Genomic DNA, 26,115 nt, shown 5'->3' on the forward strand with positions numbered 1-26,115 from the left:
CGCATAGCTTATTTTTTACGTTTTTACATGATTTTCGCAATTTTTTTGAGTAATTTCTCTCCAAAGTTATGAAAAAAGCACATTCCTCTTACTTATGAGATCCGTCAACTTTGACATGTCCCCTTGGTGTCACATTTTGTCCCAGGTGCCCCAAATTTATATTTTTCTAATTGACCAAAAATAGGGCTATATTTTTGTAGTTAACAGTATTTTGATAGCTTTACCCACTTTTGAGATATGCGTCTTTAAAGATGTCTAGCTTTCTTGTGCGCGCTTTCCAGCCGTCTGGCTTTAAAGGCGCATATCTCAAAAGTGGGTGGAGCTATCAAAAAGTGGTCAACTACAAAAATATAGCCCTATTTTTGTTCAATAAAAAAATATAAATTTGTAAGAATTTACTCAAAGGGGTTGATATGGCACCGGCTCAAAGTTAGTCATTTTTTCACTTCCAGTTTTATCCTTTGAAATCGGCTTTTCTTTCTTTTTTGTTCCTTTTTTCTTGGTTTTCAATCCAATTTTCCAATTTTTTTTTGTTTTTTCAGGGAATGAGCCTCTAAACCTACAACAAACCGTCTAAAATCCCCCGTCTCATCCAATTCTTGTGTCACACCCCCTTCAATTTTGCATAATCTCATTTTCTTCATTTCTCACTAAACCGATCTCAATTTAAATTAAAACAACAAAAAAACTGACAAAAATGAGTGGGAACGCCGGCGAATCGTCTTCTTCGTCGAAAATGGTCGAGAATTCGCAGCCAACGACCACTGAGAAGGGGTAAGTCAACCATCGAAAATTAGTCAACTTTGACATGTCCCCTTGGTGTCACATTTTGCTCCAGTTGTCCCAAATTTATATTTTTCTTGTAGATCAAAACCAGGGCTATATTTTTGCAATTGAAAGTTTTTTGATAGCTCTTCACGCTTTCGAAATATGCGCCTTCAAAGATAGCCAACTTCCAGTGGGCGCGCGGGGAGAGAGGAGGAGACGCGGAGAAGCGAGACACCCTCCTCTTTTCGCACGCTCTCTCGTCCTCTCCCAGCGCCCAATCTTTGACCCTCCGTATCTCAAAAACGTGAATAGCTATCAAAAAACTTTCAACTGCAAAAATATAGCCCTTGATGTGATCTACACAACCAATATATTTTTTGAGGACGTAACCTTTTTTAAAATGGAATTTTACAGCTCGGAATACTTGGAGCAGTTGGCGAATGAAGCCGAGGAGCTCCGAAAGAAGTTGGATCAGGAGAGACATAAACTCAATGACATTCCAAGTAAGCAAAGGACACACAGACACACAGCCAGACAAGTTTTGAATTTCAGTCCAACAAGCCGCCGAACGGCTCGACGTGATGGGAATCCTTGGTGTTAAGCAACGCCGGATTTTGAAGGGACACGTTGGAAAGGTGCTATGTATGGATTGGTCGTTGGATAAGAGACATATTGTGTCGTCTTCCCAGGTAGGGGGTCTTTTTTTTTGAAAAAAATCCATTAAAAAATTTTCTGAATTTTTCGAAAAAAAAACATTTTTGGTCAACTTTGAAACATTGTAACTTTTTATTTTTTTTGTCACAAAATTAAACATTTTCAGATAGTTTTGTAGATCAAAACTCGCTCTATATTTTTGCAGTTGAAAACTTTTTGATAGCTCCGCCCACCTTTGAGATATACGCCTTTAATGAGAGGGTACTGTAGCTTGCCTTGTTTAAGTAGGCCATCTTTAAAGGCGCATATCTAAAAATTGGGCGGAGCTCTTAAAAAGGTGTCAACTAAAAAAATGAAGATCTTGGTTTGATCTATCAAACTATAATAAAAATTTTACGGCTCGTTCACAGGGGACCGTATGGCAACGTGTCAAAGTTGACTTAAAAACTTCATTTTTCAGCCAAAAATTTTTTTAATGAAAATTTGTTTTAATGCCTGTTCGCGAGTTAATTATACTTAATTATCTCTAATGAACCAATTTCCAGGACGGAAAAGTGATCGTGTGGGACGGATTCACCACGAACAAGGAGCACGCGTTGACGATGCCAACCACTTGGGTGATGGCGTGCGCCTTCTCGCCGTCGAGTCAAATGATCGCTTGCGGGTGAGTAAACGCGCTCTAATGTACAGAAAATTTGTATTCTGCGTGGACAAGATTTTCCGGGAAATTCAAAATTTTCAAAAAAAAAATTTTGAAACTTTAAACCAAAATGTTTTATTTCAGAGGCCTCGACAACAAGTGCAGCGTGGTCCCATTGTCTTTCGAGGACGACATCATCCAGAAGAAGCGTCAAGTGGCCACCCACACCTCGTACATGTCATGCTGCACATTCCTCCGCTCCGACAATCTCATTTTGACTGGAAGCGGGGATTCGACTTGCGCCATTTGGGATGTGGAGAGTGGACAGTTGATTCAGGTACGGCCTGATTTCAAGGATAAGAGTTAACAAAAAAATAAACATTTGCTAAAAACTAGTTTAGAGGGGGTGGTGGTGTCGAACCAGGGTCGCTAGATTGGTAGGCGGCTTGTCCACCTCCACAGGCGCCGACCGCCGCCACCTTTATCTACGCCCTCTGCTCGAACTAAAGAGTAGACACGGATGGCCGAGTGGTCAATGGCGGCGCGCCACACTCGAAGGGTTTTTGGTTCGACCCCAACTCCCTCCAATTCTTTTTTGCATCCCTATTAAACGTGTTCCAGAACTTCCACGGCCACACCGGCGACGTCTTCGCCATCGACGTGCCCAAATGCGACACCGGCAACACGTTCATCTCAGCCGGTGCCGATAAGCACTCTTTAGTCTGGGACATTCGTTCGGGACAGTGTGTCCAATCGTTCGAAGGACACGAAGCAGACATCAATACAGTTAGATTCCATCCGAATGGCGATGCGTTTGCCACCGGGTCAGATGACGCTACGGTAGGTCAAATTTTCAAATTTGCTCTATTGGACACCCCGCGAAGTTCAAAAAAAAATTTTCGAAAAAAATTTTGAATTCCCGCCAAACCAATTCACAGTTTTCAACGGAGCGCATTTTCTACATTTTTCAGTGCCGCCTATTTGATCTACGCGCCGATCGACAAGTTTGTGTCTACGAGAAGGAGTCGATATTGTTCCCTGTCAACGGAGTGGATTTCAGTTTGAGTGGTAAGTTTCGAAAAAAAATCGGTGGCCTAACTTTCGCAAAAACTCGGCCACAAAAAAACTGCAATTTTTTTTTGATTTTCCGATGTCTCTAGACCACCAGAACCTCGGCCACCAGTTTTTGAGTTTCTAGGCCACCAAAATAAATCGGTGGCCTAACTTTCGCAAAAACTCGGCCACCAAAAATTTTTTGACATTTTTTTGGATTTCCGGATATTACAAGCTATGTAAACCTCGGCCACCATTTTTTAAGACTAAAATTTGAAAAAAAAAATTGCAATCCTAGGCCACCAAATTGTCCGTGGCCTAACTTTTGCAAAAACTCGGCCACCAAAATTTATTATTTTTTTTTCGATTTTCCGATGTTTCTAGGCCACTAAAACCTCGGCCACCATTTTTTGTGGTTCTAGGCCACCAAAATAAATCGGTGGCCTAACTTTTGCAAAAACTCGGCCACCAAAAAAAATTTTTTTTCCGTGTTTTTTTTCAAATTTTCAAATTTTGCAGGTCGCATTCTATTCGCGGGTTACGGTGACTACCGTGTCGGCGTGTGGGATTCCCTAAAATGTGTCCGTCACTCTGTGCTCTACGGTCACGAGAACCGTATCAGCTGCCTCCGAACGTCTCCAGACGGAACCGCCGTTTGCTCCGCCAGTTGGGATTGTACAATTCGAATTTGGGCTTAATTGGATGGGAGGAGATACCTAATTAACTATGCTAATTACGCCTACTCGTTTCTTTTTTCATTGTATATAGTAATAATCGATAATAAATGAGAGAGAGAGAAAGAGGCAAGAGGGGAATACTGTAGGAGGAGGATTGGATTATACTGAAAATGAAAATGAGCAAATTATGGCAATTGGCTGAAATTTTGAAAAAAAAAGATTTTCAGACAAAAAAAATGAGAAAATTTCAGAAAAAATACATAAAAATGCGGAAATCGGCGTTGCCCGAGAGAAAGAAATGTGATTTTTGAGGAGAAAAAAAAAGTGAAATTACATAGAAATTGGAAAATTTAGAAGGAGAGGAGACGGAGAGGATTTAGGCGCAACAGAAGCATCGGACGCAGTTGATGATGATCGAGAGGATGGTGCAGACGGCGAGGAAGAGGAGGAGTACGGTCACCCAGTCCTGGAAATTTAAAAATTTGAAAAAAATCGACTAAAAAATTCCTCTTGTCCACGAGGAGTACATGGCTGATTTTCGTTAATTTCTTCAATTTCACATCAGATTTTTGCGATTTTTTACAATAGATCATCAAAAACATTTGATTTGTCGAAAAATCAAGAAAAATCGTCCAAAAACCACAAATTTTCCAAAAAAATTCCTCTTGTCCACGAGGAGTACACGGTTGATTTTCGTTAACTGCTCTGATTTTGATCAATTTTTTTCGAATTTTCACGAGAAATCATCTAGAGACACTCAATTTGACAAAAGAAGTGTAAAAAATCTATAAAAATCTACCAAAATTGACTATTTTTTTCCAAAAAAAAATTCCTCTTGTCCACGAGGAGTACACTGCTAAATTTCATGATTTTCATGGTTTCAATGATTTTTTTTTGAATTTCCATGAAAGATCGTTAGAAAACACTCAATTTGGCGAAAAATTGAGGAAAATCTATAAAAATTCACATTTTTTCCAAAAATTTATTGCTCTTGTTCACGAGGAGTACACGGCTAAATTTTATGATTTTTCAGGAAAAAATCACAAAAATTGCAATTTTCCACATGTTTTCCACATCGTCATTTCGCTATAATTTTCGTGAGAAAGTCTAGAAACAATTTCGCCAAAACCTCGGTTTTTCAGTGATTTTCAGCTACTTTTTCTTAAAATTTTCAAAAAAAATATCGGTGGCCTAACTTTTGCAAAAACTCGGCCACCAAAAAATTTGAGTTTCTAGTCCGTCTAGTCCATCTAAAGTGTAGGCCACCACTTTTTGAACTTCTAGGCCACCAAATTGAATCGGTGGCCTAACTTTTTGAAAAACTCGGCCATCAATTTGGGCATTTTTAACCGCTGAAAAGCTGAAAAAAAGTCATTCACTAGGGAAGGATCCCGAGTCAAGATGGAGTTACATGTCAAGATATATATCACTAGAATCGAAATTTTGCGCTGATTTCAAATCTGTATTCTGTTTCTGCAGAACGATTCTGTGAAAAAAGTTATTTGCGATTTTGTGGCTTCCCAGTGCAAATATGAGCATTTTCAAGACTCCCAAAAATAACGTTTCTCCTCATTTTTTTCAAATTTTTTCGTTTTGTACGTATGACTACGGATGTGAAGATGGTTTTGGCATAGTTTGATTTCAGAATTTATTTTCAGAAAAATTTTTGTGACGTTTTTTAAATTTTCAAAAATGACGCATCTACAAAAAATTTGTCTGAAAATTTTCTGATGTTCCAACACGAATAATACAATCAACATTATTGGAACTGCACGTACAACACAAAAAAAAATAGAAAAAAATAAGAAAAACGTTAATTTTGGGAGTCTTGAAAATGCTCATTTTTGCACTGAGAAGCCACAAAAACGCGAATAACTTTTTTCACGATAGTCGATTTCATCATTTTTGATCAAAAAATTCCAATTTTTCGGTATTTTTTGCTCTTTTCCATCAATTCTCTGTACCTGAAGACGGAAACAACACTGATCGGCAATCTGTCCACAACACTTGAAGTACCAGAAGACATTCTCCTCAGGACAAGCGGATCCGACGACTGGAAGTGGACAAGCGAGTGGAGATCTGCGAATAGTCAATGGCTCAATCGATTTGACGTATTCGAGAAGATCGTCTCCTTCGGCTGAGACAGACGGTGTGAAGGCGAGAAGGGCGACGACGGCGGCCAAGAGGAACAACGAGTACGACGACATTTCTGGAAATTTATTTGGTAATTTCAAGGAAAATGGCGATTGTAATAGTTACAAAGAGTTACAAAGAGCAATTAACAAGAGAAAACTGAGAACATGCAAAAATTCTATGAAAATCTGAACATTTCACTCAAAAAACCTGATTTTTCAGTTCAAAAACGCAAAATTAGGCATTGGTGGCCGAATTTTTTCAATTTTGGGTTTCTAGGCCACGCATGCGGACTCTGAAAATCTGAACATTTCACTCAAAAAACTTGATCTTCCCGCACAAATACCCAAAATTAGTCATTGCTGGCCGATCATTTTCTAAATTGGGTTCCTAGGCCACGAGACGGAAAGCTCTTCCACCACCGATTTCACATCAGAACCGTGGAAGAGCATTCCCCCTCGTGGCCTAGAAATCCAAAATCGGTCAGCAATGCCTAATTTTGCATTTTTGAGCTGAAAAATCGGGTTTTTGAGTGAAATTTTCAGAATTTCAGAGTACGCATGAGTGGCCTAGAAACCCAAAATGAAAAAGTAAGCCATAAGACCACTTTTTTGCATTTTTTGGCTGAAAATTCGCAATTTGGTAGAATTTTCAGGGTTTTTTTATTAGTAATACCATAGGAATGAAAGGAAACGAAGAAGAAATTGAAGACGACGACGAAGGAGATGGGCGATGTGGATGGAATAGGATAAGGAAAATAGTAGAAAATTGGAAATGGAATCCGATTACTTGACGCTGTCGTCGTCAGAGAAGAGTTTAGCTACTTCTCTCGATTATTCGTCATAAGCGGAGTGGGGGGTTCCGCAATTATGTAACAATTCGGATAACTGGTTTATGATTTACCGTTATGTAATGGAATTGAATGGAATTGAATGCATTAATGAAGTAATTGTGACGGAATAGGTTAAAAGTCATCGAATAGCGGAGGTGGAAGAGCTCTCCGTCTCGTGGCCTAGAAACCCAAATTTGAGAAAGTTCGGTCAGAAATGACTTCGAACTCTCATAATTTGAAAATTTCACTCAAACCTGATTTTTCAGTTCAAAAACGCAAAATTAGGCATTGGTGGCCGAATTTTTTCAATTTTGGGTTTCTAGGCCACGCATGCGGACTCTGAAAATCTGAAACTTTCACTCAAAAATGAAAAATTAGGCATTGCTGGCCGAACTTTGGGTTTCTAGGCCACGAGTGGGAATGCTCTTCGACGGTTCATAACAATTCTCATCTTCAAATGACGAAAACTGGCGTGTAATTGGAGATGGAAGAGTTTTCCGTCTCATGGCCTAGAAACCCAAATTTGAAAAAGTTCGGTCATAAGACCACTTTTTTGCATTTTTCGGGCTGAAAACTCGAGATTTGAGAGGATTTTCAGGGTTTTTGAGCTCGAAAATCAAGTAAAACTGAAATTTTCGGCAGAATCTCTCAAGAATGTTATTTTCTTCGCATTCTGAGGTGAGAAATCACGATTTTTGAGAATTTCAGCCCTGAGATTGAATCATAGCAATTTTCATGAGAAACATCTAGAAATCGAGATAATTGTCTCAAAAATCGCTTAAAAATGCGATTTTTGGACGAAAAACCTCATAATTTCAAGTTTTCCAGAGAAATTGATGCAAGATTCTGAAATCCACAATAGATTCTCGGATTCAGAATACAACGCTTGTAAACGCTCAGAGAACGTTAAGTGACGGAGTATTCCTCAAAATCTATGTTTCGAGAAAATTCTGAGATCAGAAGGTCAAATTCATGATGAAAAGAGATTGAGACTGTTGGTTTGAAGGTGAAATTGGAGGTGGTTGCTAACTGGAGGGGGGATGGGACGGAGAACAATGGCTATTAGCTAAATCGAAGGAGAAAAAAACGGAAAACCTGCAGGATTTCGAGATTTCTACTTTTTATTAGCAAATCGCTCATAGCGATTCGATTCGAAAAGCTTCCAGAGATTTCGGAACAAGATTTCCGTCGTTATTCGACAGAAAAACTTGTGGAAGAGTTTTTCGTCTCGTGGCCTAGGAACCCAAATTTGAAAAAGATCGGCCATCAACGACTGATTTTGGGTTGTTGGAGGTCTCGAATGGATTTTTCACAATTGGAAGCCTCTGAATTTGAGGTTTTTGGCTGGAAAACTGCAATTTTCAGCTCAAACTGAAAATCGGTGAGTTTACGACTGAAAACAGTCTCAAAACCAACAATTTCTAGTTGAAATTGAGGGTGATCACGATTCTCAAAGCTCCCATTGTGTCTCGACATTCTCAGATAGATTTAATTTCACTCAAAAATGGTCCATTTAGAGCTGAAAATGACGAAAAGTGGAATCTTTTTTCAGCATAAATCGAGTTTTTACGCTCAAAATCACTCGAAAACTTGAGTTTTACAGCTGAATACCAGTTCTGAAACTTGTTTTCACCGTCTGGCTATGGATTTTACCATTTTTAGCAAAAATCCAAGTTTTTGGGGTAAAAATCAATGCAATGTACCAGCAGAAAACCAAAATTTCAAGTCAAAATCACTGTTTTAATGGATTTTAGCGAGATAAATACTGAATTTCTGACTGTGAAGCAGAAAAAGTTGGAAAATGCCTATTATTCAACTTTTATTGCTCCACAGTCAAAGTTTCAATATTTAAGTTGCTGAAAACCCATTAGAACAGTGATTTTGAATAGAAATTCCGGTTTTCTGCTGAAAATTTCATCCGAACTTGATATATATGTGTTTCGTCTTTTTCAGACCAATGAAAGAATGAAAATTCCGACTTTCCTGTTGAAATTGTCTTAAAAAAGCTTCTTCCGCTCGAGAACTTCACACAAAATGCAATTTTGTGAAGTGACGAATGTTTTCACAACACTTCTCCCCTTCTCTCAATCTGTCGGCCAGAAAGTTACATCAACAATGAAAATGCTACAGTAGCCACTCTGCTAGCTGAACTATACTGTCACACCGCAAATTGTGAACTTTTCAACACAAAAGTTACACAAAACGAGAAAAAAAAGTGGAAAACCGAGCGACAAGCCGTCCGGGACAGTAGTCGGTCAAAAATCGCTTTAAAAATACGATTTTTGGACGGAAAAACCTCAAATTCTCGAGTTTTCGAGACGAAAATGGCTCAAATGAGTCGGTCAATCGTTTTCAGGGGCAGTTTTGCACATAGATCAGGATTCTGAATTCAAAATTCATAAAATTCGAAAACTGACGCCGTCAGGATTCTGAATCTGATTCTCCAGGTCTTCATTCTGATCCTGGGAATCTGGAGAATGAGATTCAGAACAGGTATGTGCCCGGGTGGCGTTGAGCGCCTCGCATTTTCAGCCGAAATTTGAAAATGCGACGAGAAAGAGTGTGCGAAATGGAGAGACGCAGACACACTCTCTCGATTTTACACACTCTCTCTCGTCGCATTTTCGCCCACTTTGAAATCTTTCAGCGCCCAAAGCGCCTCCATAGGCACATCCCTGATTCAGAATCCTAAAGACGTCAGTTTTCAACTAGAAATTGTTGGTTTTGAGACTGATTTTAGTCATAAACCCGCTGATTTTCAGTTTGAGCTGAAAATTGCTGTTCTACTCGATTTTTCAGCAAAAAAGCCGTTTGAATCCAGATATCTGTGGGAAATTGCCGGTCTGGGTCTATGGAAATTGCCGGTCTGGGTCTATATTACCGATACACGCCGCTTTTGGACGGGAAACCGTGGAAAACGTCAAAAATTCGGATCAAAGCCAGCCTGCATCAAATTTGACCCAAAACGATACCAAATGGAGTGAATATCCCAACAACAAACAGACCGAAAGGAAGGTTTAGCTCATTTTCAGAATCATAGATTGACTCAAAAATCGCTTAAAAATGCAATTTTAAGACGGTAAAAACCTCAAAATCTCGAGTTTTCTGAAGAAAAATCGCTATATTGTGAACTTTCCAACACAAAAGTTACACAAAACGCTACAGACCGGGACAGTAGTCGGTCGTATAAATGCAAATAAGGCATCGTCTACGTCTATGAGAAAAGAAAAAGGAGACGACGAAGAATCTAGCTGGCCGGACATCATCCGTCACCGCACGGCTTCATCTTCTCTCCATTTTTCTTTTTCTCATTTTCCGCCGGGTAAAACGTCTCCAACAGTGTGGCGATTCTCCCGTAAAAGGAGGTTATCATGAGAGAAAGTGAAAGGCGACCTGGAGAATCGGTTAATCACCCATTCTTCTCACTTTTACACTGTTTCTCCGATATTTTAGGAGTCTTCTCCTATAATTTTGGGGGCTAAAAAATACCCCGAAAAACGGAAAAACGAAACCCAAAAATGTCAGATTACTGATGCATAACTGACATATGGATGTGGCAATATGTTTTTCGCGTTAGTCAAGTCAAACTAAGTTTTTTGACCTACACCGACTAGCGGGAGGAAAATCAAGATAGTGTCGAAAAACCGAAGGAAGAAGAAATTGGGGGCACACCCTTCCACATTAAAAAAAAACGATTTTCGAACGTTTTTGTAATGATGATGAAGAAGGGGAAGGAAGGAAGGGGGGCTATTGTCATGTGGACAGAGAAGACAAACAACTGATATATTGACTCTATCAGTGTGATAGGGGGACAGTGTTAATCAAGTTAGTGGTTTTTTGTTGTCTAAACTTTGGTGGCCTAGGAATCCGAAACTCGGCCATCTAGCGATTTCGGTCGATTTCAGCTTGAAAACTGGTTCAGACACCCAAAAATCGGGATGATGACCGAGTTTCGGGATTCTAGGCCACCGAACCCTGAAAATCGTGATCGAGAGCACCACAAGTCGGCCATTAAGGGATTTTTACCGTTTTCAGCTCAATTTTTCTATCAAAAAGCAACGATTTTAGTGAAAATTTGAAGCTTTTTGATAGAAAAATGAGATAAAACAGTAAGAACGGGTTTGATGGCCGATTTTTGGTTTTCTAGGCCACGATTTTGGAGTTGGTGGCTTACAAATGATCAGGGATGTGCGCTCTATTGAGAAATTAGTTATTTTAGTGAAAAATGTGATTTAGAGGGAGGAAAACATGCTCTATTCAGAAAAATTTCGATTTTTCGGGAAAACAAAAGGTTTGACGTGGAAAATCCTGGTAAACGGAGGTGGAAGAGCTTTCCGTCTGGTGGCCTAGAAACCCAAATTTGAAAAACATCGGCCACCAATGCCTAATTTTGTGTTTTTGAACTGAAAAATCAGGTTTTTTGAGTGAAATGTTCAGATTTTCATAGAATTTTTGCATTTTCTCAGTTTTTTTCCTGTTAATTGCTCTTTGTAACTCTTTGTAACTATTAAAATCGCCATTTTCCTTGGAACCTCAAAATCTGAGGTTTTGGGCTCGAAAATCGAGGAAAATTGCAATAAAAACTCGATTTTCATCAATAAGTGTTGTAGAAAATTAGAATTTTCATGACTTAAGTTAAAATTTGAAGTCAGAAAGGGGAAAATCATGTTTTTTCAGTGGAAAATAGCAAATTTTCAGATTTAGAGCGAGGAAAAATGATACAGCTCAATTTTAATCGAAAAGTGATTTCAGAGAGAAATTACAAATCTCTAAAGAATGAAAACATGCTCTAAAAGCATTTCCAGAGGAAGAAATCTCAAAATTTCTAGAAAAAGACAGTCTGAAGTGATGAAACTGTGCTCTATTGAGAATCAGCCGATTTTCTGGGAAAACCAACTGGCAGGTGGGAGAAAATCGTGAAAATCTCAAGTTTTCCGGTGAAAAATGGTAGAAAATAGCGTTTTCACTGAAAAAAGTTGATTTTCTGTTTGGAAAAACGGCGATAAATGAGGAACAGGCATGTCCAGACCCAAACTACGTCTATTGATTCTGAATTGATCAAAATCGCTAGAAATTGGTGGGAAAACTTAAAACCCGACTGTTTATCCAATTTTGAGCGATTTCGATCAATTCAGCATCATTTTTCGCCGTTTTTTAATCAGAAAATCGAGATTTTTTCAGTAAAAACGCGATTTTGGACGAAGAATCAGAACTTTCTACAGAAAACCGTCAAGAATCCAATTGTGGAAAACACAACTGTCCAACACCAACACATTACGCCGTTTAGTGACGACGGACCCAATCGATGCGGGTGGGTGAATGGACCGCGCAAATCGACGGTGGGGAAGGGCAATGTTGATAAAAAAGAGACCGACCGCCTGGTTGTGTTGTGTACTTGAGGGGGGGGGGGAAGGAAGGGGTGACTAAGAGCGAAAGAACGTCCTTGACAGAGGGAATGTGGTCATCAGAGAGAGAGAGAGACCTCATTTATTGATTATCTCTGTTGCCACAAATGTTAATCATCGAAAAATCAAAAAACACAGCCGTTTTTCTGACAGAATTTGACACTTTTATGGTCTGAGACTCTCAGACTGAGAGACTCAGATAATGCAACAGATGTGTGGAACAGAGTTGTTGGGAAGTGAACTCGGAAGTTAGACGGAAGTGAGTTTTATTTCGACAATATGAAACAAACTTCAAAAATATGAAGTTAATATGTTGTATTGATGGTATTACTTCCCTTCGAACATAAAAAATTCCGAAATTTTTCTTATCCCCTACCAGTAGACTTGAAAAAGTCTTCACTTCCGACTTCCGGGTTTCAAATTCGGCTGCTTTTTCGGGTCTACTGGTAGGGGATAAGAAAAATATCGGAATTTTTTATGCTCCATGGGTAGTAATACCATCAATACAACATATTAACTTCATATTTTTGAATTTCGTTCCATATTGTCGAAATAAAACTGACTTCCGTCTAACTTCCGAGTTTACTTCCCAAAAACTCTGGTGTGGAATCCGAGGGGGAATAGAACAATATGTATGTAATGAAGGCGGGAAGGACAGATGTCACACAGCGGATTAGTTTTGGGTGGTCTCAATTTGGAGCAATACGAGTATAAGCCGTCTGGAGGAATATTGAGAGGACGTTGAGGTTTTCGGTTTCAGAACCGTCCTCATTAAGAACTGCATACGAACCACCCGGATAAGAAAACTGCAATTTTCAGCTCATATCGTTTGAAATCTGAAAATCGGCGAGTTTACGACTGAAAACAGTCTCAAAACCAGCAGTTTCTAGTTGAGATTGATGGTGATCACAGAATTTCCGAATCTTGACCGATTTCGACAGAAAAACTTTGAAAATGAAGATTTTCCTTACGAGAATCTCTCAAACGTGTACATTTCTGAGCATTTTACTGTAGAACTGAGAATTTCAGCCCTAGATTGACAGTGAAGATGGAATTCTCTATAATTCTATCCTATTTTCAGAATCATAGAGATGATTGACTCAATAATCACTTTAAAAATGCGATTTTTGCACGGAAAACTCTCAAATCCACACATTTAAGACCGTCTAGAAATCGGAAAATCTGCTTCGACTAACAAGCTTATTTTCAGCCAAAATCAACCCAAGATGCTTAAAAATCACCTCTATCGGTAGTTTTTGACCTATTTATGCGTAATAGGCGATTCTGATAGCCCTGGAATCAAAAAAAATCGCTCAAAACGCCAAAAAACATGTGGTTTTTGGAGTTTTCATAATGGAAATCACGGCAAGACCACTATAAAACGACGAAGGCGACTACGAGGAGGAGAAGAAGGAACGTTAAAACCGCAGATGTGCGGGTGGACAGCAATGGAATAACCCACAGACACAAGAACCTGTCCTCCTCCCCCCTAACTGGTCACGACCGATTCGAATATATCGAATCGATTCGGAAGGAGGAGGATTCAGATGACGTTAGGACGGCAAACATAATTTGGGCAAAAACCGGCATTTTCCACGATTTTTAAGCTGAAAATCGTGTTTTTGGCAGATAATTTCGAATTTTCCGACAGAAATCGTTTGAAAATCGCATTTCTCAGCTTGAAATTGAGTAGATCGCTGAGAAATTCGAGTTTACAGATGAAGTTGTCTTTTTTCGAAGAAATCTGAAATTTTGACATGAAAATCAAGATTTTACGTCGAAAAACTGTGTTTTTCAGCCGAAAATGATGATTTTACACTGAAAATTGGCTGGTATTCGAGGAAAATCATTCAATAAGGTAATTTCGAATCGATTCGGAAGGAGGATTCAGATGACGTTAGGCAACGATGACGACTGACTCATTATTACACCTTTTAAGTGGCTTAGAGAGGAAACGACGGGGTGGTGTGAAATTTGAAGTGTGAAAACGGAAGGTTTCGAAATTTTCTCTTTGTGAAAGTGAAAATTCTGGGGTGTTGCATAATATGAGAATAAGGAGGAGGAGAAAGTTGTGTGGTTTGGTACTGTCGAAAAAATAAAGTTTCGACAAGAATTTTCAAAAAAAATTCGCGCGCTGAAACGCGCAAGCGCATAAAGTTGTGGGCGGAGCTTAAATTGCAAGCTTAAATAAGCGGCGCGGTTCTAATTCCAGTTGTTTTTTCCAAATTAAGAACCGCGCCGCTTGCAGTTTAAGCTCCGCCCACAACTTTATGCGCTTGCGCGTTTCAGCGCGCGAAATTTTTTTTGAAAATCCTTGTCGAAACTTTATTTTTTCGACAGTAGTAGGAGATTCGGATGGGATATAGTGTAGTTTTAGGAGGGAAATAGCGGGAAATTGGCTTCATAAAGCTGAAAATTGGCTGGAAAATCTAATTTCAGCCAAAATCCCCTAATTTCTCGGATTTTTCTTGAAAACTATCATTTTGGCCTGAAAAACACGATTTTCAGACTGAAAATTCTTGAATTTTGACGTAAAATCTGAATTTTTATGTCAAAAACTCGAGATTTTTCGAGATTCTGAAACGTTTAAGTTTCCAGTTCCAGTGTCGCGAAAAACTGCTCCCAATTCATTTGTTCGTCGTTTTCTTCTCAAAAACCACCCAAAACTTCGTAAAACACCCGGTTTTCTCCTTTCAAGACTTCTTAACCTAGTTTGTTTTTCGATATCTTTATTTTTGGAGAAAAAACTCATTTTTCAATAAATTTTTGATCGGAAATCGGGTTTTTCAGCTTAGAACCACTCGCAATCTCCTTTCATTTCAGAAACAGTAATTTTTTCAGCAAAAAATTGTGATTCCGAGCTGAAAATGAGCTTGCGAGCGGTTCTGAGCTCCAAAACCCCGATTTACCCTCAAAATTTGATGAGAAAACGAGTCTTTTGCCGAAAATAAAGGTTTCGGAAGGAAATCTAGGTTTGGAGGTCTTGAACGCGGTGTTTTATGTAGTTTTGGGTGGTTTTTGAGAAGAAAACGACGAAAAAATGAATTCAGAGCAGTTTTCTGCGTCTGGAACTGCAAAAAATACGTCATTGAGCCAAAAACCAACTTTTCCGACTAAAAACCCCCAGTTTTTCTGACCAAAAAATGCATAAAACCATCAAAATCGTCACTTTTATGTGATTTTTCAGGGAGAGAATCATGACGAAATGCATTTTTTTTGTCTTCTCTTTTGAATAAAAACATTTAGAAAGGTGACGAATGCGAAAGGAAGGTGACAATGTTTTGACGGTTTTTAGTAAGAAAATAACGAAATTTGAGCGAAAATCGTGTTTTTGGCAGACAATTTCAAATTTTCCGACAAAAATCGCCACTTATGAAGAATTCGGGTCGAAAATTTTAGTTTTTCACTCTGAAAACCGCATTTTTCAGCTAGAAATTGAGCATATCGCTGGAAGATTCGATGGAAATTGACATTTTTCGAGAAAATCTGGGTTTTCGACATAAAAATCAAGATTTTACGTGGAATTTCATGAATTTTCAATCTGAAAAACGTTATTTTCAGCCTAAAATACTGATTTTGCACTGAAAATTAGCAGTTTTGGAGAAAAATCGGCAGAATTAGTGTATTTTCGTTAAAATGTCAAATTAATTATCAGAAAACGTGATTTTGGAAAAGAATTCACGATCGATGAGTGAAAAAACTGAAAAATTGATAAAAATGAGTATTTCTCTAGAAAAATCGGAGGTTTTGTGGGAAAAAATGAGTTTCTCCAGGAAAACACCTATTTATCTTGATTTTTTGAGAAATTCCATAAATTCGATAGAAAATTGGCCGTTTTTCACATCGTAAATGACTCAAAACTTTGAAAATTGCTCAATTTACATGTTATTTTCAACAAAATTGTGCTAGGCAGCCTAAAACCAAGGTTTTCTACTATTCAATAGCATTTTTGCCCATTTTTACCTAATTTTTTATTCTTTTCACCGAAAAACAACCGGAAAACAAAAAAAAATTGACGAAAACCGGCCCCGGTGGTCCCCAGAAATGGGACCATTAATAATTAAAAAGTGCCCAACGATGCTCCGTTTTTACGCGCGCTTATAGTTTAGCGCCAAAACCTAGAATTCAAATTTCGCGCGGTTTTAATACCACGTGATAAACAACACGCGCCACGTGATTTCGGAGTGTCGTTGGCAGAAATTTATTTATTTTTTTCGGAATTTTTTTTTCAAATCAAGTTTTCTCCCTCATTTTTCATCATTTTTCAATAATTTTTTTTGTAAATCGCTAGCGGAAGAGCTGAAAAATCGATAAATCTAAGAATTTTTCAAAAATAATCAAGTTTTCATTCAGAAAATGGCCGATGAAGAGGAGAAGCAGCAAGTAGACAAGCACAACTGGGGAAGCGAGGAGTTGTCGAAAGTGAGTCAGCGCATTTTGACCTATTGGTGTTGCGAGGTGCACGAAGAGAGCAAATAGCCGGCGCCGAGTAGTGTAACAATCTCTTTTCTCACTTTTCTCTCTGATTCCATAGAAATTTCTGGATTTTGCAAAAAATTCTGGACGACAAAGTTGCTTTTGAGGCTCCGAAGTCATTTTTTTCGTCGTTTTTTTCTCAAAAACCACCCAATACTACATAAAAGACTCCGTTTTTCCAATATTTTTATTTTTGACGAAAACAACTTATTTTTCATTAGATTTTAAAAGAAAATTGGGTTTTCGAGCTTAGAATCGCTCATTTTCAGTGAAAAATTGTGTGTGTCTGAGCTGAAAATGAGCTTGCGAAATTCACAAACCCGATTTTTCATCAAAATGTTCAATTTTTCCCTGAAAAAAACCGCAAAAAAATGGTTTTCGGTTCATTGTTCTGCTTTTTTTACTCAAAAATCACATATCTTCTCCTAAAATCCATTAATTTCAGCCAGAATTGCCTTGTTGAAGGATTTTTCGCGAAAACCGCTGATTTTCATGGTAAAATCATCATTTTCGGCTGAAAAACACGGTTTTTCACGTAAAATCTCTGTTTTTATGTCTAAACCCCAGCTTTTTTTGAAAGACGGCAATTCCTATCTATAAACTCGAATTTTTTGCTGAAAAATGCGGTTTTCAGAGTGAAAACTACAATTTTCGACTCGGAACCTAGGTCTTCACGATTTTTGTCTAAAAATTCACAATTTTCTGCCAAAAACACGATCTTCAGTCAATAAATCATGAAAAATTTCGATTTTCCTTTATTTTTTGCCAAAAATTCTGTTTTTAAGCGAATTTTGAGGGAAAATCGGGGTTTTGAGCTTTGCAAGCTCATTTTAAACTCAAAATTGTGTTTCTAATCTCACAAACTCAATTTTCCCTCAAAATTCTATGAAAAAACGATTTCGGAAGAAAAACGAGGTGTTTTATGTAGTTTTGGATGGTTATTGAGAAAAAAACGACGAAAAAATGAATTCGGAGCCTCAAAAGTAAATTTTTATCGAATAAATCGAATTTTCACCTAGAAAATGAGCTCAAGCGGCGAGGAAAGTGACTTTGATGAGCATTACATCCCGGAAGTAAGGTTCCAAACCCATTTTCCGTTTTTCTGAGCCAAAAACCCCAATTTTTCAGGTTTCCGACACAAAAGAGGACGGCGACGACCTGAAATTGAACACCGACGCGCTGGGAAATCTGTTCAACGCGTCCGCACCGGCTCGTCCGAAAATCAATATCAAAAAGGAGGATTTACAGTTGATAATGAACGAATTGGAGCTTCCGGAGGCCACTGTACGCGCAAAACTCATCGACACCAACGGAGATGTCGGAGAGGCGTTGAGATCTCTTTGTGGACTTTAATTCCAGTTGATTTCTATTGATTTATTCGTGTTTTAGCCAGTAGAATAACTTTATTGGTTTTTTCCCCAATTTTTTTGAAATTTTTTGAAGTTTTTACGGTAGAAACCGCATAAAAATACCTTTTTTCATTCATTTTTTCCTTTTTTCTTCAAATTTTAAGGAAATTTTTTAGAATGCCAGTCATCAAAATGCAAACGATGCACAAAAATGTGCCGGATGAGTTTGAAGTGAGAAGGAGAGACAAAAAACAGAAAATCATTGAGAAATTGAGAATTTGGACTGTATTTTGACTAAAAATATGCGATTTTTAGCTCAAAAATTGAAATTTCGACCTGAAAAACTGGATTTTAATAAAATTTAAAAAAAACTGCACATTTTCTGAACGAAACCAGTATTTTAAGTTGAATTATCTGATTCCAAGCTTAATTCAAGTGGGAAATATTCTTTTAATGTGAAAATTGAGGTAAAACCAGCTGCTTGAGCGAAAATTTAGCTGTTTTCCCGGAAGATTTGCTCTATTTAGGTAACAATTCAGTTTTTCTGATCAAACAATTCGTTTTTTTTGCGAAAAAGTGCGATTTTTGAGCTAAAAATCATATTTTTAGACAAAAAGCTGTCCAAATTCATAATTTACCGATTAAAAACCGATTTTCATGGAAAAATGCTTATTTTAAAGAAAAAGTTCGATTTTTCATGACAATGTCTCTAGAAGCATACCAAAACCCAACCATTTCCAGGTCCCGCTTTGCCGTCCACATGGCCAAAGTAATGAAAAGACCGGAAAGTCAGATTTTTGTGGCGGTAAGACCCCCAATAGAGGCTCTCAAACTCTCAAAAACGCTCCTTTTCCCACAGATTGACACCAACTGCCGTATGACACGTGGCCGTCTCACCGACCCTCACGCCGTTCTCGAAGTCACCACGTCGACTCCGTTGACGCCGGTTCTCACCGAGGAATACACCATCGCCATATGCGAATTTCTCCATGAGGAACTTTCCTTTGGCGCCGACTCCGTCCTGATCAATTATCGATCGTTGAGCCCGGAGCTCATCGGATTTAATGGACATGTTCTTGCTGAGAACCGCCCGAGTGTTAGCAGAGATAAGGCGATGTATATAATTGGTCTTCTTTCGATTGCTCTCTCTTTCTTCATCCTTCAATTCCTTAAGTATATCTAGAGGGTCTATTCACTTTTCTACACGCATTCCTGTCTCTTTTTGGGCTCTTATTGAATAACCTTGACGCATGTTGTACATCTTTAACTTCATCACGCCAGTGCGAGGCGTAACGCGCTCCGTCGCACAACGGTTGTGTTTTCATAAAATGACATAATAAAGAAGAAATGATAATACGAGCGACGAATTTCATTAAACCAGTTGAATATTCAGAATTATTTTATTTCATCAATTATAGGTATTCTTTGAAAATTCGAAAATAAGAACGCAAGTTTTCGCTCCTCCCACTTTTGCAATGTTGCCGCATTGCAGTGATATCTTTGTTACCAAAAACATCATCCTGTGGCAAACTGCAAAAGTAGGAAGAGCAAAAGTTTGCGTTTCCAGAAAAAGGGGGTTCTGGGAAAAATTGAGAATGTATTTCGAAAAATGTATAAAAATTTGGGAATTCCTATGATAATGGTTCTAAAAACAGCGAATTTTCAGCCCGAAAACGGTCAAAGTAGTCACTACTGGTCAAATTTTCCGTTTTCGTGTTTCTAGGACACGGAAGTTCAACAAACTTGAAATATGAAAGAAAAAGCCCATCATCTGAATTGAAATGAAATGCGGCGAAACTTCCATTTACATTCCGGATGAATTTCCACTTGAGTGTCCAATCGTCAGGCTGAACAAATCTGAAAATGTCGATTTAAAGGTATATATCCGGCAATATCCGACTTACAGGTTTGAATCCAACAGCTCCAATCCATTTTTCGCTGATTCTTGATCAAAAAGCGAATTGGTATCAATCCAGAAAAAAGATAAGTTTGGAAGTCGACCCTTGACCCATTCCTTCAAGAAAGTGTTCAAATCTTCTCCAGTCCATGTAGATCGTTCCAATCCGAATTTGTCACACGTGGATGATAACAAGTCGGAGAGTTTGAACCATTTGGAGAATTCAAGAATAAGCTCTTTGCACTTCAACTTCCCCAAAATGGAATTTTTAGTACTTTCAGATACTTGCAGTACTTTCCACTTGAGTCTTTGCAACACTGGTTGATTCCTGTGTACCCGATCGATAATAATTGAAGCATCAACTTCTCCAAGAGAATATAACTTGACCAACAGCAATTTTGCACCGAGTGTATCATAAAATGTATCCATCAACTCGAGTGTTCTTTTTATTGATTCCTCCGTCGGATAGCAACAATAGACTGTTGGATGGCGAAAAGGATCAGGAGAAGTGGCAGAATACTCATAACATTTACCACATTCTTCAAAGATTTGAATCTCGAAATGACAGAAGGACATTGACATCGTCAATTTCTTCGGATAATAAGCTCGGACGAAAGATTTGGTTATCTTCGAGCATTGAGCCAGGAGAATTCTAAAGGAAATGGAAATACGAAATAGTTTATTGACACAAAAACTTACAATTCATTTGGCGACAAGTGGGATAACACTTTTCTGAATACAACCATTGGCAACTTTCTCAGTGGCAACGGCTTACTCAGTACCATCGTGAAAAAAGCAAAAATAGCGGGAAGAATCGATAATAGGAGACGTGACGCAGCCGAGCGGGACAGTTACGACCGTTGTGTGCTGTGGAAGAGGTCGTCGACGAGGAGGAGAGCGGTGGAGCATACGGTAAGATGGGGGTACCGGCAAGAATGCTGCGGTGTGTTGTTAGCAAATACAATAATGAATAAAGGCTCCGGGACATTTCGCCACTAGACGTTTCGCCACCGGACATTTCGCCACCAAAAAAATGGAGAATTTCCTAAGCTTTTTAAGGAAAAAACATACCCCTAGTACGCTTTGATTATGTATATTAAAGTAATGAGCTTTTTCTCTAAAAAGCTTCGGAAATTCTCCATTTTTTTGGTGGCGAAATGTCCGGTGGCGAAACGTCTAGTGGCGAAATGTCCGGTGGCGAAACGTCTAGTGGCGAAATGTCCCGAAGCCTGAATAAAGACTTCTACTAAGTGGACCCGTAGATTGAGCACATTTTCCAGAGCCCCTTTACTTAAATTGGAAATTGTAAGAATTTACGTTTTATTGAAAAAATATACATGTTTTGAAGTTACTTTGTTTAGCGAGAACAATGTAAGATAATTAAAAGTAGATCAATGATAAAATAGAAAGCTTTTGTTTTCTTCATAACACATTCTCAAGTCGTGATTATTATAAGCATACTTGTAAACCGGGCCGAAACGGGCCGGCTTGTAACCAGGCTTGGTCGGAGAAAAATTTTCGGAGAATCGGAGAATCGAAATTTTTTCGGAAAAAAAAGTCGGAGAATCGGATATCCGACTTTTTCTCCGAAAAAAAACTCGGAGAATCGGATATCCGAAATTTTCTCCGACTTTTTTTCTCGGAGAATCGGAGAATTTCGGAGAATCCAAAAATGCCCCCAAAAATGCTTCTAAAAGGGATTTCCTGTTGCTTTTTTCTGAATTCACCTTTCTAAAACATGTTTAATCATCATTCAAAGCTTTTACCAGTGAAAATACAACAAAAACAGGGTTTTGAGTGTCGTCGTCTCCGGTATTCTCCGAAATTCTCCGACTTTTTTTTCGGAGAATCGGAGAATTTCTCCGAAATGAAAAATCGGAGAATTATCCGACGGATAATTTCTCCGAAAAAAAAAGTCGGAGAATTATCCGTCGGATAATTTCTCCGAAAAAAGTCGGAGAATCGGAGAATCGGATTTTCCGATTCTCCGACTCCGACCAAGCCTGCTCGTAACTCACTTAAACCTCAATATTATGAGCTGAAAAATATACCAAAATGTAGATCTCGACGAGTTCTATCTCCGTGGCCCACTACGGGCCGGATGGCTATTCATTATTGTGCCGCGGGCCGGGCTAGAATGGCTTTTCGGCCGTTTTCTGACACTTTCCCTGCCGCGACACACTAACGAATAGCCATCCGGTCCCGTAGTAGGTCACAGGCATAGAACTCGTCGAGATCTACATTTTGGTATATTTTTCAGCTCATAATATTGAGTTTGAAGTGAGTTACGCACCGGCCCGTTTCGGCCCAGTTTGCGAGTATGTTTATAAGTAGACGCAAACATTGGTAAAAAATAATGTAACACGATAGGTAAATTGACATATACTGTAAAACCTGAAATAAAAGGAAGTTCCCATCCTTAGGAGGGCTGATTCAATTGTTGGAATCTTCTATTACAGGTTTTGCAGTATTCCCTACAGAATTTCAAATCAAATATAAAGATTCAATGTTTGAGCACAGCAAACCGAAGATAAGATAGAACATCTCCAAAAGGTCGAACCCGGATACAGAATGCTGCAATGGTGCCATTAACATTTCGAATGAAGTTTTCATGTATGTGGTCCGATCCTCCACTGAAGCTGAAAAATGCGTTATTCATATCATTCTTTTATAATATATATAAAAGACAATTGGGCGTTGTCTGAGGCACTCGGGGGGTGGGCAAAACCGAACTGCTTTGGACAGCGACCGCCGTTTTAGATCACTCAGCTATGAGGGCACATTTGAGATGCCACGTAAATGAAGAGGGACCAGCCGGATGAACCGACGAAGGCGGGGCAGATAGGCTGGTTTTTTACATACTTGCAAACCGGGCCGACACGGGCCTTCGCGTCAAACTCGCGTCAAACTCAATATTATGAGCTGAAAAATATACCAAAATGTAGATCTCGGCGAGTTCTATCTCCGTGACTAACTACGGGCTGGATGGCTATTCGTTAATGTGCCGCGGGCCCGGCTAGAATAGCTTTTTTGAACATTTTCGCGTTTTTTGGAAGCCCGCTGCACACTAACGAATAACCATCCGGCCCGTAGTAGGCCACAGACATAGAACTCATCGACATCTACATTTTGGTATATTTTTCAGCCCATAATATTGAGTTTGACGCAAGTTACGCGCCGGCCCGCTTTGCAAGTATGGTTCTTATTAGGGGCCGGATGGCTATTCGTTAATATGCCGCGGGCCGGGCTAGAATGCTTTTTTTGGCCATTTTCACGTTTTTGGCACTTTTTCCGGCCCGCGGCACATGAACGAATAGCCATCCGGCCCGTAGTAGGCCACGGACATAGAACTCGTCAAGATCTACATTTTGGTATATTTTTCAGCTCATATGACTCAGTTTCAAGCGAGTTACGCGCCGGTCCGGTTTGCAAGTATGGTTTTTATATTGAAAAATTCAGGTTTTCGTACCGCCGAAACCAAAACCGACTAGCACTCGAAAAATAAACAATGAACCCACCCCTCCTGCTCACAATTCTTCCATTCTTCTGCATTCAGCATCTCCAATCCATCAATCATCAATTCAGGGCTAAAATGATCTATGACGTCGACGGTAAAGGTTAACAAGTTCGGATGGTCTCCTCTGACCCATTCTTTCAGGGAAACATTCGCCTGCTGTTCTGTCCATTTAGCCTTACACAATATGACTCTTGTTGCAGTAGTCGAGGATAACTTGAACCATTCGTTACGTCGTTCCATCATTAATCTTTCACAGTTGATAGAATTCTTGGAGAAGTAGTCGCAATTAAATATAACATCAATCATTAACTCATCAGTCTTGATACTATGCATGACAAGCCTTCGAATATTTTCAGAAGGATTAAACGCGTTGAATGTGAGATGTTTTAGTAGCGGTTGTTGCTTGCGTACCCGATGGATAATCATCGGCATTTGATCCTCAATACAGTCACTGTTTAATTCAAGACTAACAACCTTTGCGTCAAGAGAGTCACAAAACGCATCTATTAAATCAAGTGTCTGTTTCACTTCTTTTTCCGCGGTACCACAGTTTTCATAGTTGGAATCCAAGAGCAGGGATGTGCCTATGGAGGCGCTTTGGGCGCTGAAAGATTTCAAAGTGGGCGAAAATGCGACGAGAGAGAGTGTGTAGAATCGAGAGAGAGAGAGTGTGTCTGCGTCTCTCCATTTCGCACACTCTTTCTCGTCGCATTTTCAAATATCGGCTGAAAATGCGAGGCGGTCAACGCCACCCGGGCACATACCTGTCCAAGAGGAGATCAGTGCTACGGTATATCCCCGACATCCGTACTCCATCTCTGCCACGTAGTAATGCATAGTGTATGTAGCAATTTCGTTCTCCTATGGTAACGTCTAGTATCAATTCATATGATTTACACGCGTTCACCAGATACTTGGTTTTCAAGGAGCAACGGGTTAGGAGGGCTCTGCAAAAGGATGGGTTATTTGAGGGGTTCGAGTGGAGACAAATGATATCTATACTTGCAAACCGGGCCAACCCGGGCCGGGTCGTAACTCGCGTCAAAATGAATATTATGAGCTGAAAAAAAAATGGTCATAGTTTCGATGAAACATTGAAAAAATTTCGAAAAAAAAATTGAAAAAAAAGGGCCATTTTTGAAGCCGGGGTTTTACAACTATGCTTAAAACTCAATATTATGAGCTGAAAAATATACCAAAATGTAGATCTCGACGAGTTCTATGCCCGTGCCCTACTACGGGCCGGATGGCTATTCGTTAATATGCCGCGGGCCGGGCTAGAATGGCCTTTTTTGGCCATTTTCGCGTTTTTGGCACTTTTTCCCGGCTCGCGGCACATTAACGAATAGGCATCCGGCCCGTAGTAGGTCACGGGCATAGAACTCGTCGAGATCTACAATTTGGTATATTTTTCAGCTCATAATATTCATTTTGCCGCGAGTTACGAGCCGGCCCGGTTGACAAGTATAATAATATCTGAATTTGAAAACTTACTGTCCATCTAGCGGCATGAAGCGTATCACTTTTTTGAGCACGAGACTTGGTAAACTTTGCAAGGGTAATGGCTTACTCAGAACCATCGTGAAATGAACAGAAATGGACGGGAAGTAATAGGAGATGTGATGGAGGGCGGGCTAGCAGGATAATCCTAACCGTTCTGTGCTATAGGAGAGGTCGTCGGTGAGGAGGAGGAGGGAGGTGGAGCATATGGGATACCAGGAAGAATGCTAATTGTGTATAGACCGTTGTGTCCTATGAGAAAATGGTCCAGAGCGGAAGGTAGAGGATTAGACGCACACAATTATACTAATTAAAGGATGCCAAACCCATTATCGTCTAAACAAAATTGCAGTCCGGTTGGCACCAGAGTTGTACGGAATGCCATTGTTCCATTTTCCGGAATACGGAATCCGGAACCGGAATTCCGGAATTTCGGAATCCGGAATTCGGAATGATTCGATGAATTTGCAAGGGCAAGCCAGTCTTTCGAGTGTTATATATATATATATATATATATATATATATATATATATATATAAAGTTTTAAACTACTTTTGAGGATCAAAACCGAAAAAGAATTACTATAGCTGCCTTTTAAACTCAAAACAATTTCCAAATTTCAACTTCTGAATTCCGGAAAAAGAAGACTCAAAAAACCGGAATCCGGAATCCGGATCCGGAATCATATTTTAAAAATCCGGAATCCAAAACCGGAACCGGAATGTCAAAAAAAAACCGGGAATCCCGGTACCCGGAATTAAAAAAACCCCGAGGCCTTCCCTAGTAAGACTATCCAGGCAATAATTTTGCGAAACCCTTCCCTAGAGCTCTCCCCTCTAATTAATATCCGCTTGCTCACCCTGAGAAAGGGGGAATTGCTAATCCGGGTCTCTCTATGGAACACCGGTAATGGCAGGTGGGGTGAGATTAGTGAGTAGAATACCTCATTAGAATTGAAATCCCCCTTAGTTATCAGTATATCCCCACCTGCTATTCCATTTCCGGACGCGAAGGGGATTGATAATGATCCAGCGCTCCGGGGGAACAGGTGGACCTGATTAGCATATATGAATCTGAGATCAGAAGATCGGTTATCATAGTAGATATATCTTAAATTATGGGTAGTGGAGATAGTCGCTCTAATCGCTGTCATTAAGGTTACGGTAGGCAAGATTCTACGCTTAAACGCCTTTCCTTGTCTAACAAGAATAGCT

General features: G+C 39.3%; 6 protein-coding genes across 6 annotated transcripts; 3 read left to right on the forward strand and 3 right to left on the reverse strand.

Moving 5' to 3' along the window:
* Positions 1 to 1,168: 1,168 nt before the first annotated feature.
* On the forward strand, positions 1,169 to 3,813 carry GCK72_000141 (uncharacterized protein; the record flags this gene model as incomplete). Its single annotated transcript, XM_003096781.2, has 7 exons — positions 1,169 to 1,271; positions 1,321 to 1,457; positions 1,968 to 2,086; positions 2,207 to 2,399; positions 2,684 to 2,902; positions 3,034 to 3,130; positions 3,635 to 3,813. The coding sequence occupies 7 exons, from the start codon at positions 1,169 to 1,171 to the stop codon at positions 3,811 to 3,813; spliced, it is 1,047 nt and encodes a 348-aa protein (XP_003096829.2).
* Positions 3,814 to 4,168: 355 nt separating this feature from the next.
* GCK72_000142 (uncharacterized protein) lies at positions 4,169 to 5,999 on the reverse strand (the record flags this gene model as incomplete). The annotated part of the gene is made up of 2 exons (XM_003096780.2): positions 4,169 to 4,258; positions 5,757 to 5,999. 2 exons carry the CDS (start codon positions 5,997 to 5,999, stop codon positions 4,169 to 4,171), a joined length of 333 nt encoding a protein of 110 aa, XP_003096828.2.
* Positions 6,000 to 16,518: 10,519 nt separating this feature from the next.
* Positions 16,519 to 17,991, forward strand: GCK72_000143 (uncharacterized protein; the record flags this gene model as incomplete). Its single annotated transcript, XM_003091481.2, has 2 exons — positions 16,519 to 16,584; positions 17,767 to 17,991. The coding sequence occupies 2 exons, from the start codon at positions 16,519 to 16,521 to the stop codon at positions 17,989 to 17,991; spliced, it is 291 nt and encodes a 96-aa protein (XP_003091529.1).
* Positions 17,992 to 18,690: 699 nt separating this feature from the next.
* Positions 18,691 to 19,170, forward strand: GCK72_000144 (uncharacterized protein; the record flags this gene model as incomplete). Its single annotated transcript, XM_003091479.2, has 2 exons — positions 18,691 to 18,792; positions 18,847 to 19,170. The coding sequence occupies 2 exons, from the start codon at positions 18,691 to 18,693 to the stop codon at positions 19,168 to 19,170; spliced, it is 426 nt and encodes a 141-aa protein (XP_003091527.2).
* A 621-nt stretch (positions 19,171 to 19,791) lies between these two features.
* GCK72_000145 (uncharacterized protein) lies at positions 19,792 to 20,669 on the reverse strand (the record flags this gene model as incomplete). The annotated part of the gene is made up of 3 exons (XM_053722295.1): positions 19,792 to 19,834; positions 19,892 to 20,536; positions 20,584 to 20,669. The coding sequence occupies 3 exons, from the start codon at positions 20,667 to 20,669 to the stop codon at positions 19,792 to 19,794; spliced, it is 774 nt and encodes a 257-aa protein (XP_053590940.1).
* Positions 20,670 to 22,368: 1,699 nt separating this feature from the next.
* Positions 22,369 to 24,206, reverse strand: GCK72_000146 (uncharacterized protein; the record flags this gene model as incomplete). The annotated part of the gene is made up of 3 exons (XM_053722296.1): positions 22,369 to 22,523; positions 23,416 to 24,005; positions 24,166 to 24,206. 3 exons carry the CDS (start codon positions 24,204 to 24,206, stop codon positions 22,369 to 22,371), a joined length of 786 nt encoding a protein of 261 aa, XP_053590941.1.
* Between the last annotated feature and the right edge of the window lie 1,909 nt (positions 24,207 to 26,115).

This window comes from Caenorhabditis remanei, chromosome I (assembly GCF_010183535.1).
Source record: "Caenorhabditis remanei strain PX506 chromosome I, whole genome shotgun sequence".
In the NCBI taxonomy this organism is placed as follows: Eukaryota; Metazoa; Nematoda; class Chromadorea; order Rhabditida; family Rhabditidae; genus Caenorhabditis; species Caenorhabditis remanei.